This window comes from Balaenoptera borealis (assembly GCF_965194805.1).
Source record: "Balaenoptera borealis genome assembly, chromosome: 8".
NCBI lineage: Eukaryota > Metazoa > Chordata > Mammalia > Artiodactyla > Balaenopteridae > Balaenoptera > Balaenoptera borealis.
Genome location: NC_138865.1, coordinates 86,771,663 through 86,790,871, shown reverse-complemented (window position 1 = coordinate 86,790,871; position 19,209 = coordinate 86,771,663). Strand labels below are relative to the sequence as shown.

The following is a 19,209-nucleotide window of genomic DNA, read 5'->3' as shown; positions in this document are numbered from 1 at the left end:
ATAACAACAGGAAGGGATGTTGTAAGCCTTTTTACATCCTAATATGATCATTTGTAACTTAAATTTAAACAGGCATTTGACTGTGTTTTAGTAAAATTTGGTTTAGAGGTTTGGGTTGCATGTGACACACTGAAATTTTTTCCCATTTAAAATGATGGAAAATTGGATCCCAGTTAGTGATTGTGTGCAAAATGTCTGATTTTCAGGAATGGATTACGGAAAATACAGATGTGGTAGGAAAACTGAATTTGAATTGTTTTATAAATGCCTTCACTGAATTACGAATCAATACCCCTCTTGTATTAAGAATCAATATGATAATTGGTTGTATTAAGAGTTTCTGCATCTTCTGCAGAACAGCGATTACTCATTTGTTCTCCTTAAGTTTCTACATCACTGAGCCACAGGTCTGGCTGTGCCTTAAACCCACCTGAGGAGCTTCTAAAAAATATAGGTGCACATGTCTCACTCCAAACAAATTAAACAGAATCTCTAGAGGCAGGGTTCATGCACCACTATTTTTTTAACTCCCCAGATAATTATTAAGTACACTCAAGTTTGAGAACCACTGCTCTAAACAACAAATTCCTCCAGGAACTTAGGAATAGGAAAACACTGATATAACAACAAGATTTATAAAACCCACTAGGTTCCTCTTTATCTTGGTTACCAGCAAGCTCAAACAAACTTACAGTAACTCCTTTGTCCCTGGTTCTTACTTCAATTAACTCCTTTCTCCAGATGTTCAGATGCTGATTCTTTTCTCTTAATTCACTTGTATTACAATAAAATCCAAAATTTTCTGTGTTCTATCATCAGAATTCCACCCACTCTGACCAACCATTCTAGCATACATGACCACACATGAACACACACATACACACACACAGAGACAAAACAGGGTTTAGCCTACTCCAGGAAGCCACACCTCCTGCTTTTGACCTTATCTTTTTTTTTCCCCTCTAGAAGTTTGATTGCCTTAAACATGTTCTACAGTGGTTAAAACCTTGACTAATCCTATTTTCTATGAATCAGGGCTATCAAATATTAATATCAACCCACTTTCTGAGGCTTAAAAAAATATTTTACTTTGGGAACAAAATATATGGCCTCATTTATGCCTGAGTTCATCAACCAGTTAAAATTTTTTGTGTTGTTCTTTTCATCAGCTCTGACAAAGTGATATGGAATTAGACACCCTGTGAACTATTTCTTTGCTCTAATGTGTGAGCTGCGCTTCACTAGAGGGAATAAAATAATCCACTGTCATTTCTGTTTTTATCATATTCATTTTTGGCAGAGAATTTATTCACTCTTCACTATATAGTTATTTATGTGCTACAATCTCACATTTTTGCATTCCCCAGAGAATGCACCATTAAAACTCTTAATGTGACACCTCATATTTTTAGTAGACTAGAAAATAGTTACAATTTTAATTTAAATTGAAATGACTATGTAATAGCTGGACAAATCAGTTTGAGATCCCCAGAGCTCTTAATTGTAATTCTCCATTGTTTTCTATGCATAAATTTCTTTTCCAAAGTGTTCATTTTGAAATACTCACTCATTTTTTTCAGCTGTTCCATGCTCATTCCAAACTCACTGATTTAATAATTTTCTATGGTTAACAACTTCATGATTAAACTTTAATGTTAAATATAAATGGCTGAAATAATAAGCTTATTAGAGTGTTTAGAAAAGAAAGAGGATTGGACATTTAAGGAATGATGAGTTTAAGTATCAAGTGTTAGAATAGGAGAGATATTCAGTCTGGCCAAGAACAAAGCAGAGTCATAGATTTTGGTATATATATATATATATATACATACACATACATATTTACACATACAATATATATATAACAGATATGAATGTCTAAGTCTGCTCCAAGCAATGGACAGAGGAGCCTTAACATGATGGAATTCAGGGCTAGAAGCAGCTATGAGAGCATATAGCCTAACCTACTCATTTTACAAATGAGAAACAAAAAATTCAGAAAAGGGAATGATTTTTTTTTTCAAAATCAAATGATGTCTTAGCCAAGGCAAGACTAAGAGAAGAATCAGAGGTGAACTAAAAGAAGGGGGAAAGGATTCTACTAAAGGCAGTCAGACAGCCTCTTTTCTAGAATCTCTGCATCCACCAACACAAGAGTCAGACGGAGCAATAAAGGATATCATAGCCTCCCATTCGCCTTGCTGAGGATGTGTTTCATAGTATCTGATTCTAAGTTTAAAAACACAAACAAAAGACAACATCCGGGGCTTCCCTGGTGGCGCAGTGGTTAAGAATCCGCCTGCTAATGCAGGGGACACGGGTTCGAGCCCTGGTCCGGGAAGATCCCACATGCCGCGGAGCAACTAAGCCTGTGAGCCACAACTACTGAGCCTGCCCTCTAGAGCCCGCGAGCCACTCGTCGCAACTAGAGAAAGCCCACACGCAGTAACAAAGACCCAATGCAGCCAAAAATAAATAAATAAATAAATTTATAAAAAAAAAAGATAACACCTGAGCTCCTGTCAGATCAGATTTTATTTTCACTTGGTCTGGCAATGTTAAGGAGGTGAAAATATCTGCAACAGAAAACGGGTATAATGCCTCTCAGATAAGCCTTGAAAGGTCTGCTCAGCTCTTTTGAACACTACTGGAAACAAGAATATCTATTCTTTCCCCTCCATACCGCACCCCAAATCCCTAGGACACACACACATACACGCATACGCACACAGTGAACCTGATGAAGGGTGACGGCTAAGCTTTCCCTCTACTTAATGAAGAAAATTGAAACCACCTAGAAAAGAGCCTTAGATAAGTTCTGACAGATATGGGGCCCAATACTGACCCTGCCACTAACTGGCCATGTGACTTTGGTCAAGTCCATTGACCACACTGGGCCTCAATTTCCTTATATAAAATGAGAAGACAGGCCTAAAGGCCTGCCCTTCCAGCTTTAATATTCTGTGATTCTAATTCTATCCCTTAACTCCATCTTCATAGCCTTTACTTGACATTTATTGAGTGTGTTCTATAGGCCAGACTCCGTGCTTGACACTGGGAATATCAAAGTGAAAAAGACACTGTCCCTGTCTTCCAGGGTCTCAGTCTACTGGCGTGAGATGAACAATATAGAATGTGGGAATTATGCAAGAGGGGGCTCAGGATAAATATGAAGTTCCTGGCATAGGCATTTGAATGGTCATGCCACTGTCAAAAATGAATAAAGTGACCTTATATCATTCAAACCAGGACATTTTTCAGAGTAAAAGCAGGGATTATTAATAATTATGCTGGGACAACAGGCTTAAACTGAGACTATCCCAGGTAACCTGGGGTGTATAGTCGCCCTAAAGACAAGGATTATAGGAGAAAATAGAGTTTGGGGGGATAAAAAGTTTGGGTCTAGAAACGTTGCCTTTTAAGTGCCTATGGGACATCTAAATGGAACTGTATAATGGAAAGGTGGACATGGGGGCTTGGAGCTGAGGAGAGAGGTCTGGGCCAGAGATTCAGATTTGGGAACCATCATGAGCCACAGGACAAATGAGAACATCTAGAGAAGTGCGAAGAGCAGGAAGAGATGTTAATGGCTTGGCATTAACATCTAAGGGGCAGACAGAGGAAGAGGCTGAAAAGGAGACTGAGAAGGAGTGTTAGGAAAACCAGAAGAGAATAAAATCAAAAGCAGAGGGAGTTCCAGATGGAGGAAGTGGTCAACCGAGTCAGGGGACAGGAAGAGATAATGCAGTAATTGAATTCAGCAATGAGCAAGTCAGTGGTGGTACCCCTGGAGACTCTACCGCTGGACAGTTTCCTCCATAGCCACACTCTAATATCCCCTTCTGACCAAAGGATTTCTCTTTAAACCTCATCCCATCTGCTTGGAGTCTATTTGTGGATATGAAAAAAAATGGAGATGATATCCACAGACCGTAGAATATTAGTACTTAAAAGATCAAATTGCATCAAGGACTGCTATTTGTAAAGCACTTTGCAAACCAGAAATGCCATACTGAAGTTCTCTCTTTTTCTCCTACCCAACACTTTTCTGCCTCCAAGATCCGATACTTATCCTCATCCTCATTCTCCTTCCCTTCTGCCTTCAATCTTCATCTTCATAGGTCTTACCTGTCTAGGCTCCATCCAATCATTCTTGCAGCCAAATCCATGAGCATGTGGTCTGAACTTCTTGTCTCTACTTCTCAGCAATTCTCTTGTGCTCCTGAGGTCTAGCTTCTGCCCCACCGCACTCCTGAAGCCGCCCCTGGTTCCTCCTTGACAGATCCCATGCCCTCTTCTCATTGCTTAGCCTTCTTGTCCTTTCTGCAGGATCCAGCACTGCTGTTTATCCCTCCTTCAAAGGCCTCCTCTCTTGACTTTAATGGCTTGTTTCCTCTCCCATCTCTTTTCAATTCCATCACCTATTCTTCAAAGAGTAGTTGACAGTGGCTAGATCCAGCTGCAGTTTCCCTGGGCTGAGATCTAGGCATATCACCCTGGGGCCAGGGGACATGCTAGGCCATTGAAAAGGGCCATTTTCCCCTTCCTAAAGCCAGATCCTAGACTTGAACTTTCTATCAAGAAAGCCCTGGGGCTCCCACGCTGCAATGTACAAATCAGATCATAGATTCTCATGTCAAGAACCACTAGAATTATTGCTTCTCAGGGTTGAAAGGGAACCTCAAGTGATTTAGTTCAAACACCACTAAATCCTTACAACCCTTCCTCAGTAGTCCCAGTTGAGGGACTGTCCTGCTTCTACTAGAGCACTGCAGGGATAGGGAACTGGCCACTTCCTGGCCAAGCATCTTTCCTTTCCAGACAGCTAAGGAGAAAGGCCTCTGTCATAGCAAACCAAATCCAGCTTCTTATTATACCCATGCGTTCTGTCTTCTTTATACCGAATGGGTCCACCCATAAAAGTTCAAATCTCTCTTCCACATATCTTCAGATTTGAAGATGCCTGTCACACCTCCTCCTCACTCTTGTCGCCATGAAGCCTGGCTACCTCCATGCCTTCCACCATTCCTCACATCACACAGCTTCAAATCCCCTCATGACCCTGACCCACTTATCTGAATGTAACCATTTCCAATAGTGAACTAAGTGTGTGTGTGTGTATGTGCGTGTGTGTGTAAGTTAAAAGGAATTTTTTTTAGTTTTCCTTTAAGTAGTTCATTTTTGCAAACATCAGGGAACAATTTCCGAGAGACAGCATGACATATGATGACATAGGAACAAGGTTACCCAGAGCCCAGCACATCAGACAGTCTGGAAAACCCTTAAGTGAAGAATGCTTGTCTCCATGAAACCTTGATAATTTAAAAGGGACAATGACTATCTGAAGCAGTCAAGGTCTCCATTAAATTCAGCAAAGCTAGGTGACTAGAAGGGGGGGCTTCTCATGCAAGGGGACCCTTTGGTCTTTAGCGACATCATTATCTGTGGGTTATTATCATTACTACAAATACTAATATACTTTTATTAAGCACTGGCAATGACCCAGGGCAAGTGAGTTTAAGTTCATATTATATCCATTTTCATTATCGAGAGAAAAGAGGAGAATGAACAAAGGACTATAATGTGAAATTCTAAAGTAGGAAAAATGAAAAAGGGTTAATTAAAAAAAAAACCCCACAGAGTAAAGAGAAAGGCTCCAACTGTTCGTGGTCAGGAGTCATGATGGATGGTGGATCTTGTCACCCTGGACTTGTCCCCTATGATTTCTTTCCATCTCTCTCTCTAAAAAAAGATCCTCCTCTCAGCTAAGGACATGGCAGGGACAGGCGCAGGGGTGGGGAGAAGGCAGTAGATTTATCTCAAGGGCCCCTGAAATTCTACAAAGCAATATTTCCTAATTCTAATGTCTAGCCCCAAACAGAATCAAATTTAACATTTCAAATACATTAAAACATAAAAATAAAATTAATATATTAAATCCTGAGAGACACCCCCTCCCCCAAAGACTTTTTTTTTGCACCTCTGACTCTAAAATATCAAAGTACACCACTCTCACCTCTGAGTATATACCCTCGCCTTCTGTATGGTTTACATTTCTTAGGACACATATAAGAAATTTCCCATTAACCACCAAACTTCTCTCAAAGTCTCCTATGGAATTACACCTTTCTGCTCTATAACTCTGAGCTTAGTAATTCAAAATATCTTTCTATGCAAGTTATTTCTCTCCATCAAGCTTATGCCTGAGGCTTTTTAGAGTGTATAAACCAGACTGGGAATTCAGAACACCAAGCAGATCAGCAGAATGGACATCTAAATATAGAGGCAGTGTGTTGTCCAGGCCAGAGTATCCTTATATTTACGTCACGTGTTGAGGTGTTTGTAGCCACTCCGTCGGAGCTACTTATCTTGGCTAAACTTTAATCCATCATTCTAAATTACATGTCAAACCTTGATGTCATTTGCAGTATCAGCTAAGAGGAACCCTGAAAGAGGTTTGTACATATTTGCATGTATGTTTCATGTTTATAGGATCAATCCTAGAGACAGTGAGTTGCCCAAGATCATACAGCAGAATCAGGTCTGCTGAGTTCTTTAAGCACCTGAGTCCCAGCATCCAGTGCTCTTCCTGCTAAAGTGCACAGGCTCATAGACAGTGATACAAATGCCACAGCTGGTCTTAGAGAAGTCTTCACAATGCCTCAAAGTAGGAATAAGAGGTCATAGCCAGACCCTTCTCATATGTTATGAGAAACAGGTGCCTCTTGGAACACTGGCTTAGAATGAGGATCGGGTGGAAAAGAGACACCAAAAAAGCCCATTTGTGAACTTCTATGCATCTTGGTGCTGCCCGTTGTGTTTTTCATTGAGACCCTTAGCACCCTGATGGCAGGATAATACATTTATTCTTTCCCATATCCCATCTAGTGCCAAGTATCAAGTTCAAATTCAATAAATGTTGACTGAATAGCTGAACTAAATGAAGTTAAAAGTGAGTCAAGAATGACTAAATAATAAAGACGCAGATGTAGAGAATGGACTTGAGGACACGGGGAGGGGGAAGGGTAAGCTGGGGCAAAGTGAGAGAGTGGCATGGACATATATACACTACCAAATGTAAAACAGATAGCTAGTGGGAAGCAGCCACATAGTACAGGGAGATCAGCTTGGTGCTTTGCGTCCACCTAGAGGGGTGGGATAGGGAGGGTGGGAGGGAGACGCAAGAGGGAGGAGATATGGGGATATATGTATATGTATAGCTGATTCATTTTGTTATAAAGCAGAAACTAACACACCATTGTAAAGCAATTATGCTCCAATAAAGATGTTCAAAAAAAAAAAAAAGACTAAATAGTCAACAAATGGCATGGGGTCAACTGGCTAATCATTTGGGGGCGTTAAGTTTGGTAGTGGAAGGACTAGGGCCAGGCATACATATCAGATCTGTGTTTTGGCAAAGCCACTCTACACAGAGTCCAGTGAGGAAGACACTGTGAAGTTTGTCTGCGGATCCTTGGGGCGGACCCTGTGCTGAGTTGCACATATATTCTAACAATTCTTGCAACCACCCTCTGAAGAGGGCATTATTTTTTCTGTTTTACAGCTGAGAACCTGAAGCTTTCAGAGGCCAAGCAATTGCTCAAAGTCTCCCAGCTAGGACATAACAGAGCTTTTACAATAACTGCCATTTCAAACATCTTAAGTGTTTTAAAATCTGCCAACAACCCCAACTGTTCCACTTAATGACACACCCCCATCAGTATGAGTGTTATTGTCGTTGTTAGCACTTCCCTACTTTCTGGCACTAAGAGATGATCAAGATTCATCTTGCTTATTTCCAGCCCCAGTCCTAGAATTAGCCAATTCTCCAAGAAGCCCTGGTGCCTTTTATTAGAGAATGGTATTAGGAACTAAGATCTGAGCATCCGTCTGCTTATTGCTGCCGGAGTGTCTTTGAGACCTTCTCAGCTGACAGGACAAAGAAATATATGTGCAAATATGAACTTGTGTAATTATATACAGCTTTATATATTTCTATATGAAACCATCTGTATCTATATTAAGGTAAACACCACATGGATCATTCTAGCCTCCTTCCCTTGTTTATCTGTAAATCCCCACTCCAACAGTGAGAAATCTGGCTTGCACCACCCAAAATCCATTTACTTCAGTGCTAGTATACAAGTATCAGAAGTGTTAAACTGTATGCCCATGGGAAACAACTTTATCATCTAGAGTAGAGTGCTTATGTGTGGCTCCTTTTGCATTGAGTCTTACACACTTTCCTCATTTCCAAAGTTACTTAGGTCAGCACCTTTTCCCCCACTCCCTTTAGTGAGGTTGTTTCATACATTTGTAATACAATTAGATTCTCTTGTCATAGTATACATTTCTTCCTGTGATATCCCATCTTCTAAATGATTTTTTTAAAATTCATATTATAGTAATGCTATAGACTGAAGGTTTTGTGTCTGCCCCTCACCCCCCAATTCATATGTTGAAACCTAATCCCCAATGTGATATTTGGAGGTGGGGCCTTTGGAAGGTGATTATGTCATAAGGATGAAGCCCTCATGAATGGAATTAGTGCTTTTACAAAAGAGACACCCTCCCCCCCCCAAAAAAAAGAGACCCCAGAGAACTCACTCACTCCTTCCATCACGTGAGGTCACAACGAGAAGACAACCATCTCTGAACCAGGAAGCAAGCATCTGCCAACACCTTGATCTTGGACTTCCCAGCGTCCAGAACTGTGAGAAATAAATGTTGTTTAAGCCACCCACTCTATAGTACATTGCTACAGCAGCCTGAATAGATTAAGACAACTAATATTTACTCATTGTGCTTTAAATTTCTATAGATTTTGACAAATGCATAATATTATGTACCCACCATTACGGTATCACACAATAGTTTTACTACCCTAAAAATTTCCTGTGCTGCACCTATTCAACACTCCTTCCCATCCCATTAGCAACCAGCCACTGATCTTTTTAATGTCTCCACAGTTTTGCCTTTTCCAGAATGTCATATAATTGTAACCATACAGTAGTCTCTTCAGACTGATTCCTTTCACTTAGCAATATGAATTTAATGTTCCTCCATGTCTTTTCATGGCTTGACAGCTCATTTCTTTTTATTGCTGAATATTCTTCCTTTGTATGGATGTACTACAGCTTGTTTATCCAGTCACATATTCAAGGACATTTTTGTGACTTCCAATTTGGGGCAGTTATGAATAAAGCTGTTATAACCATTCACGTGCAGGTTTTTGTGTGGACCTAAGTTTCAAATCATTTGGGTAAAGACCAAGGAGCACAATTACTAGGTTATATAGTGAGATTATGTTTAGCTTTGTAAGAAACTGTCAAAATGTCTTCCAAAGTGTATGTACCATTTTGCATTTCTACCAGCAATGAATGAGTTCCTGTTGCTCCACATCCTTGTCAATATTTGATATTTTCAGTTTCTTGGATTTTAGCCATTCCAATAGGTGTATAGTGGTATCTTGTTTTAATTAGAAATTCTCCAGTGACAAATGATGTTGAGCACCTTGTCATACATTTATTTGCCATCTGTACATCTTCTTTGGTGAAGCATCTATTTATATCTTTCATCCATTTTTTAAGTTGTATTGTTTTCTTATGGTTGACTTTTAAGAATTCTTTTATATTTTGAATATAAGTCATTTATCAGATGGGTGTTTAGCAAATATTTTCTCCCATTCTGTGGGTTGTCATTTCACTTTGTTGATGGTGTCCTTTGAAGCACAAGTTTTTAATTTTGGTGAAGTCCAATGTATCTATTTTTCCTCTTGTTGCTTGTGCTTTTCATGTCGTATCTAAGTAATCATTGCCTAATCCAAGGTCACATTTAATCCTGTATGTTTTTCCAAGAATTTTTATCATTTTAGCTTTTACATTTAGGTCTCTGAAGTTATTTTTTTATATGGTGTGAGGTAGGGGGTCCAACTTCATTTTTACATGTGGATATCCAGTTATCTGAGCACCATTTGTTGAAAATGCTGTTCTTCCCCCATCGAATTGTCCTGGCTTTTTTGTCAAAAATCAGTTGACCATTGTGATAGGCAGAAGAATGTCCCCTGACCAAAGACATTGCAACCTAATTCCTGGGATATATGAAAATGAGATATTAAAAGGAGAATTAAGCTTGCAGACAAAATTAAAGTTGGCAAAATCTGGCCTTATAATAGGAAAACAATCCTGCATTATCTGGGTGGGCCCAATGTGATCATCTTTGTTTGAAGATGGAGGATGAGGACCATGAACTGAGAAATGCAGGCAGCCTCTAGAAATCGGAAAAGGAAAGGGAGTGGATCCTACTCTGCAAGAAAGGCTTTTAAATATATAATTCTGTAGGCCTGTATTACATAATAATCATAATCATAAAAATAAGCTTTTAAAATGCATGAAATCACTGTGGAATCCAGAAGCTGTAAGTCTTTCAATTCTTATTCCCTTAGTAGACTGTATTCTCCTTACTCAGAGGAAGACACTTTGAACTTGCTACTTTTACTAAAAAGAATCACATAACACACTCAACTGTAGTAAATTACACTGTAATAAAGTCTAAATTAGTGAAGTTTTCCTATGTCTTAACCAGTTTGTGTAAGATTGCTGCTATAAAAAAGCAATCTAATAAGTATCATATATAATCATGTTTTCCTATATGGTACAATTTCAGGAGAGAGGTATTACCTCTATTTCTAGTATAGGAAAGAACATGGACTTTGGAGCCTGTCATTCCTGGTTCAAATCCAATGCACTTAAAAGTTTTACAACCTGGAGAGAGTTATTACTTCGTCTTTCTGAGCCTCAGCATTCTCCCCTGTAAAAAGGATACCACCTCCCTTGCAGAGTTAGTGTAAAGATAAATGAGTTAATGTGTATAATATATGTTATGATGATTTGAAAACATAGATCTAAATCAGGGGTCAGCAAACTTCTTCTTTCAATACTTTATGATAGTAAGTACTTTCTGTTTTGCCGGTCATACATTGTCAAAACTACTCAACCCTGCCACTGAAGCACAAAAATAGACATTATGAGCTATTTTATATTGGCTGTGCTCCCATAAAACTTTACCAGAAAAGGCTGCAGGGTGGCCCACAAGCCATAGTTTGCTGACCCCTGATACAAATCATCCAGCACAGTATCTGGCACACAGTGGGCACTCAATACCTGACAGCTACTATGATCATTGCTTTATTTCTCCCTATCACAGCTAACAAACACTATCTTTTATTGCTCCTGTGATTCATTCACCATTCTATCATTCCCAACTTCAAAAATATTCAAAACTACCTACAATGCTGCTGCAAAAGCTTCTGGGGTCACTCTACTCCCATCATCCAAACAACTGATCGTCTTCCACGATGTTACTGGACCTCAGATGCTAAAGCAGACAGGAGCTTCAGGACTATTGGTTCAGCTCAGTACTTAAATCCCTTCTATGACCTATCCCACAAATGGTTGTCCAACACGTCTGAACACCTCCAATGACAGGGAAACCACTCTATGTCTAAGTGTCCTTTCTCTTGTCATGTAGCTTGAAGTTTTTCTGAAAGCTCTTTATTGTGAGCTTAAGTTCAATATGGTTCAAGGACTTCCCTGGTGGTGCAGTGGTTAAGACTCCACACTTCCACTGCAGGGGGCATGGGTTCAATCATTGGTCAGGGAACTAAGATCCCGCATGTCACACGGTGTGGTCAAAAAATTAAAAAAAAAAAAAGTCCAATATGGTTCGACTCGATAAGTATATACTGAGTCCCTACTATGTTCCAGACACTACTACATGCTGGAGACACAAAGATGAATAAGATATGACCTCTATCTCCAACTCTTCACTGGACTTTCTTTGCCTGCTATTCTCACCAAAACAAGACCCATACTCTCCCCTTGGGAGTCCTCCAGGTTCCAAACTCCCAATTCCTTCAACAATTCTTTACAATTTCCCTCATCATTCTTTCAGACTGCCTTCCTCTGGACATAAGATTCACATATGCCCTATAAAGAAGCCCAGGTGTGGCTGGACAATGGAGAATGGAGCCGACTTACAACTATGCAGATTTAGTTTAGTGTCAACAATCTAAACCATATTTGCCTCTTAGGAACTAACCCAGCCTCATTTAATTAACTCACATCCCTTTAATTTTCCAAATGGTTCTATAGAATTAGAGCTAAGTGATAGATTTTTAGATGATATGGCAACCATTAACATTTTCCTTAAAGAAAAGCAAGATTTATCCTAAATAGCAGTCAGGGAACCTATTTTTACTTGATCCAGTCTATGGGTGGCAGAATTAATAACAGCATTTCTAGACTGAATTGATCCCCAAAAAAGATCTTTAATTAAAAAAAAAATTTTAATATACTAAAAACTCCAATTTAAGGATTGCAATTGTCAGACTACATGTTTAAAAGAGAAAATAGAATAGAAAATAGTATCTCTTATATTAAGGTAAAGCAGTATTTTATAAATATGTTTATGTGATGGATCCCAAAGTAAAATGTGCTGCTTCCTATGGTTCATGGTCAAAAGTTTTTAAGAGTCACTGTTCCAGACCATGCCATCTGCTGAAGGAATAGAAGAGTGATCTTCTCTTATATCTTATAAAAACAGATAAACTGGACTTTAGAAAATTTTAAACTTTTGTTCTTCAAGAGACACCATCAATAAAGCAAAAAGACAACATACACAATCAGAAAAAAAATTACAAATAATGTATTTGATAAGGGATCTATATCTACAACCATAGAATTCTTACAACTCAACAATAAAAAGACAACCCAATTAAAAATGGGCAAAGGCTCAAAATAGATATTTCTCCAAAAAAGATGTACAAATGACCAACAGGCACACGAAAAGATGTTCAACATCATTACTCATTAGGGAAAAGCAAATCAAAACCACAATGAGATACCACTTCATACCACTTCACAGGACTAAAATAAAAAAGACAGACAATAACAAAGGTTAGAGAGAATGTGGAAAAATTAGAACCCTCATACATTGCTGGTGGGATCATAAAATGGTAAGCAGTCTGTCAGTTTCTCAAAATGTTAGATGACTCAGAAATTCCACTCCTAGGTATACACACTAGAGAACTGAACACCTACGTCCACACAAAAATTTGTACACAAATATCCATAGCAACATTATTCATAATAGCCAAGAAGTAGAAACAACCCAAATATCCATAAACTGATAAATGGATAAATACAATGTGATATATCCATACAATGGAATATCATTCAGCAGTAAAACAGAATGAAGTACTAAAATATGCTACATGATCAATCTTGAAAATATTATGCTAAGCTGAAAGAAGCCAGACCCAAAAGGCCAAATATTATATGATTCCATTTATATGAAATGTCCAGAGCAGTCAATCCATAAAGGCAGAAAGTAGATTAGTGGTTGCTAGGGGCTGGTATGGGGGGAGGAATTGGGAGTGACCACTGATGGGTATAGGGTTTCTCTTTCAGGTGGTGAAAATGTTCTAAAATTAGATTGTGGTGATGCTTGCACAAATGTGAATATACTAAAAACCACTGAATTGTACACTTTAAAGGGGTAATTTTATAGTATGTGAATTATATTTCAGTAAAGCTGTTATAAAAAAAATTAAACCCCTTGACAGTTCTCCTTTACCCAAACAGTTTAGTGGAGCCTTCAAGTTCCTTCAAGTTTTGCATCACTTACTTCCAGCTAAATTTTCAACTCTTATCTCCTGCTATTTTCCCCTGCACCACCTTCTGTCTCCACCCTGAACACACAAAGCCATTTTATAATTCCATGCCTTTGCACATACCGTTCATGCTGCCAAGAATGTCACACTCTGTCTTCTCTTTCTATTGAACTCTTACATATCCTTCAAGACCAAATACTATTTCCTTCAAGAAATCATCCCTTACTCCTCCAGACAAAGCTGATCATGCCCTCTCTGCTATAAATACTGGTTGATGTATCTGCCTTGCGAATAGACTCTGAACTCCTTGAGTTTACTAGACAGTATCATCTTCAGCCCTAGAACCTAACGCTTGTAAAAACTTAGTAAACGTTTACTGAATAAATGAATGACAAAACATTCCCTCACTACTGACTAGAAACAGTGCTATTTTTTCTCCAACTAGTTTAATTTGTAAAATCCATACAAATGTAACTTGAGCGCCGGCCTTTAGAGACCAATAAAGTGAAATAAAAATACAAATTTGAGGCCAACGCTGAGTCTTAATGGAAAATTACTATAAAGTAACATTTCATGGGGGTTCATAGTCCAGATAGTTATCACTGTTGACCGAACATACATACTGAAGTCAATACTCTTTTATTCAACACATTAAATGTGTTGTTTAACTCTGGTAACCACAGCTGTGACTTAGTTAACGATCTCAATAAATCCTACTTAAATCAGAGACAGGAAAAAATTATGCAAATGAATTCTTATCTGTTTTTCTACCCAAGGCATATTTGATAACAGATAAAACATACTCCAAATAGTCTCTACTTAATAGTCAAGAAGCCATTTGAGGTTTTATTTGGATCAAAATCAAATACAAAGAAGAGGAGAAGCCTGCTATATTCACAAACGGTTTTATTTCAGAAAGAAATTACACATTAAAAGGAGACATAGTTAAGAGCTTACATTGATGTATGGAAGTGAATCTAAGAAAGTCAACAGTTATTAATATACAAAGCACATGATTAAAAAAGACAGTAAGAGATAATGACAGAGGGGCTTGCCTTAGATTCATCCATGAAATAATATCTTTTGTTTAAAAACAAAAAGATATTGGTCTTTAAGATAGCTCTTTAGAAACGAGTTCGCAGTTCCAGAGGACTTTAAAAATCAAACCCATCACACCAGGTTCCATGTAGGCTGTATCACACCCATACTCATCAGGCAGGATGGAAACCATTCATCAATTAAACCTTGCAGCTAGACAGGATGTCTTCCACTAATCTCTTGTAAACCCAGGCATCACCCTTAAGCCGCTGCCTCCTGATACCCACCACGTCGGGTTTCTGAAGCTGGCACACTTCTAGCTCAAACTGCATTGTCACTTTGCCAAAATCTGACTGTGTTTGACACTTCAGTGTATAGCTGTGAAAAACAAGATAAGAAGCCAGTTAGCAGGAGAACCATGAATATTCTGTATAATACAATAGATTTCTATAAGCCTCTAGGAGGCCAGTGGGGAAAATGAACCATTATTTCGTATTAAGCAATATAGTCCTGCTTACAGTTTCCAGATGACCTAGATATGCTTTAGTGATGGAGTATGACTGGTGTTTTCCCAAAAGCTAACCAGGATCTCAAAAAAGAATACAGATGAAAAGGTTTTACCAGAATTCTCCCTTGCTCCAAAGAAAAGCCCTTTTTTCATAGCTATACATGCCATTCATGCTCAAGAAATCTTCCGGCATCCTTTATGCAAGTCTTTCAATGGTGCAATCTGTGAACATTAGGCCATTTCCACAATGTTCACAACAAAGGAAAGCAGAGGGAAGATTAAGAATATTTTATTTTGTGCACTTCATCAGAAACGTCTGTCTTTCATATAAATAAAGCTGAAGCCAGCAACCTGTCGGTAGGACACATGTTTCTGAGGTTTTTCTAATAGTAATAAGAGGTTATGATCATTACAACACTTTAGGGCAGAGTTATAAAAGAAAGTCCAATGAGACAGTACATTCCCATGGTTGAAACATATGGCATATATAATTAGAACTGCCACATTAACTACTGTGATAATGGAAAGGCCCTGTCTATATGAAGCCTTCCACACATCTTAAGAAATAGGTATGGTTCCTGAAAAGTTGCATAAATTGAATTCATGTAAATCAACTTTTAATTTGTTTACATTATATTTTAGTTTAATTGTCTTACTGATCTTCAATATATAAATACAAACAATAAACAATAGGATCAATTCTAAATTTCGGTTCCCTAAATATTTAGGGGCACACGATTAGGCACTGTTCCACGTAAATGGGGAGAAATTACTTGTATCTGTTACGTATTACAAGGTGTATTAAAATATCATTCTTTTTCTTACTAACTTAGTTATGTCCTCTGGGGCTTGATCTACTAAAAATAAGCAGTTGCTATCAGAAACGCCGTTAAGGTAAACCCTGTAGTTAAGGTTCCTGATGGGAAGATGAAGCATAGAGCAATTTAGTCATATCAAAGATAAAAAGTGATTTTTCCTCATTGGAAAAAGATAGTAATGGAATATAACTGAGATTAGTGACACCACACCACTGAAAAATTTAGCTTTTGTTATTCTGCTTTGTCGCAAAGAAGGTAAAAACAAACAGAGAAGGTAAAAAGAAAAAAGAAGGATAAAGGCAGATCTTCGGGTGGATCAGGAAGTTCGAGGGACAGATTACTGGTGAATAGCCAGTTACCGATCTGATAGATCATACGCTGAAGGAAAAATAATCGAAAGCTTTCTAACACAGATTTGGTGAGAGGTTCTAACGCTGTGGATAAACCCCAAGCATGAAGAACAGGTCAGAGTTAGATGTGATATAATGATACCTAAAGAAGAAAGCCAGGGTTCGCATAAGAGCGCTTGCCAACATTTAGAGATAATGAAAAGTAAAATTACTTTTGCAAAAGATTGTTTCTTAAAATCTTACTCTATACTGACTGTTCCAATTAAATGTTTTTGTTAATCCATCAGTGGCTCTTCTTGTTAGTGCTTTAATAATGAAATTTTAAAGAGACATAACTAAGTGGAAATGTTTAGAAATATGAACATCTTAAGCAACCAGAAGAGGTCTGGCTGTCCAGACCATGAGATGGTGACCAAGGAGGCTTTGAATGGCAGTTCACTCAACAGTGGGAAACAGCTAACTAAGGTGAAATAATTTTCTAAAGTACTGAAAACCAGTTCTGTCACATAGAACGTCATAAAGAGAAGGAGTCTATATATATCCTTGATTTGTTTGAGGTGTCTCATAAATTTAGATTACAACTTATAAATATTATTGTAAAGCAGAACATCGAAGAAAAATAGAAGATGCAAAAGAAACTGGAAGAAGTTCAGATTTTCCTATTTTGAAAAGTCTAACTTTGAAAGTGGTGACAATATGGGCACTTAAAAAACTTCTATAGCTCATATAAAACAAAAGAGAATAAATTATGAACACAGACACTACCATAAAAGCTTTTTGGAAAAATGAGGTGAGAGAAATATATTTTTTAATTATGTTAAACAATTTATAATTTTTTAATTATATTAAAAACATAGGTTGAGAGGGGAATCAACCTATGTTTTCTCAAAGTTCAAAAGACATCAAGTAACAGATTCAAGCGTGCTTCTTACCCCTTTTGTACAAAGTCAACGTGCTTCTTTGGAAGAATAGACATTATTTCATTCAAGAGTTGATCTGGATTCACTAATCTGGTTGTAGTCACGTTATAGTGAGGCTTAGAAAAGAAAAAGAAGGGGTTAAGAAGTAAATCTTTACATCAACACAAAGACCATCCTACCTCATTTAGAGATCCCAAACTCCTCAACATAGTACCGTTTCAAGTGGAAATATTTCAAGAAAAACACTGAAAGAATTTACAACCAACTCTTGGTAAGTTGGATTGAGACGGCACTGGGAAAGCTTGGAGAAATCAAGTTTATTAGTAACTGCATCCATATCACCCTTTTTATATTTGCATCTTCCTCTCCTACCAATTTTTTAATAAGTAAATAAATATTAAATGTCTATATCTTTGAGCTCTACCTATCTCCCCCTTCCTACTCAGTGATAAAGATTCCTGAAATGTAAACTGTGAGAAAACAAATGGCCTAGAAAATTTCACTTGTATATAGTTGCATGTGTTTCCTTAATTCTTTCTTGATCATTTAAGGAATTTTACAGAATCCCAGGAGGTGATTCTATGACAATTCTATGAAGGAATGAATATAACAAGTATCCCTTTAAAAAAGTAATGTCAAGTTATTTTTTTCTCATTCACTAACAGCATAATTCTCAGAAATAATTTCTTTTTTTAATTAATAAATTAATTAATTAATTAATTTTTGGGTGAGTTGGGTCTTCGTTGCTGCGCACGGGCTTTCTCTAGTTGAGGCGAGCGGGGGATACTCTTTGTTGCGGTGTGCGGACTTCTCATTGCGGTGGCTTCTCTTTGTTGCAGAGCACGGACCCCAGGCGTGTGGGCTTCAGTAGTTGTGGCACGAGGGCTCATTAGTTGTGGCTCACAGGCTCTAGAGCGCAGGCTCAGTAGCTGTGGTACACGGGCTTAGTTGCTCCACAGCATGTGGGATCTTCCCGGACCAGGGCTTGAACCCGTGTCCCCTGCATTGGCAGGCAGATTCTTAACCATTGCACCACCAGGGAAGTCCAGAAATAACTTCATTCTTAATTAGTATCTATCCATCCATTCATTCAACAACTATTTATTGATGGCTTACTAGGTGCCAGGCACTGTTTTATTTTTTAATTTTAATTTTTAAAATTATTATTATTATTATTATTATTATTTGGCTACACAATGCGGCTTACAGGGGATCTCAGTTCCCCCACCAGGGACTGAATCTGGGCCACAGCAGTGAAAGCCCGGAATCCTAACCACTAGACCACCAGGGAACTTCCCCAGGCACTGTTTTAATAGGTTTTGGAGACAGAAAAAAATCTCTACCTTTCTAGCAGTACCTTCACTGTCAAACAAAATTATACTTTCTATGTCTTTCAGATTTCAGTTCTTTTTATAAATAACAAAATGCTGAGGTTAGAAAAGACCCAACTACCTTACTTTTCACATTAAGAACCTATGACCCAAAGAAGAGCTATAAGTTTCTTAAGATGGGGTTTCCCAAAATGTGATAAAAATAATAACTGGAGTTATACAATATAACTCTAAGTGGTACATGGATAAATACTTTTATTTTAATATTTATATATTTGTTCCAATCAGATTTAGCAAAATATGATTAGAAAAACTAATGACATATGGTTTCCTTTTAAATAAATACAAGTTTTTAAAAAGTTAGCCATCTTGGGGCTTCCCTGGTGGGACAGTGGTTAAGAATCCGCCTGCCAATGCAGAGGACACGGGTTCGAGCCCTGGTCCGGGAAGATCCCACATGCCGCGGAGCAACTAAACTCGCGTGCCACAACTACTGAGCCTGCGCTCTAGAGCCCGGGAGCCACAACTACTGAGCCCACGTGCCACAACTACTGAAGCCCATGCACCTAGAG

At 38.2% G+C, this 19,209-nt stretch overlaps 1 protein-coding gene across 1 annotated transcript in view; it reads right to left on the bottom strand.

Moving 5' to 3' along the window:
• Nucleotides 1-14,561: 14,561 nt before the first annotated feature.
• The window catches only part of MELK (maternal embryonic leucine zipper kinase), a 77,474-nt gene continuing 72,826 nt past the window's right edge, over nucleotides 14,562-19,209 (bottom strand). The window contains 2 exon segments of the mRNA XM_082402337.1: nucleotides 14,562-15,088; nucleotides 17,319-17,422. Of these exon segments, the coding sequence (XP_082258463.1) occupies nucleotides 14,911-15,088; nucleotides 17,319-17,422 (282 nt within the window). The 3' untranslated portion in view covers nucleotides 14,562-14,910.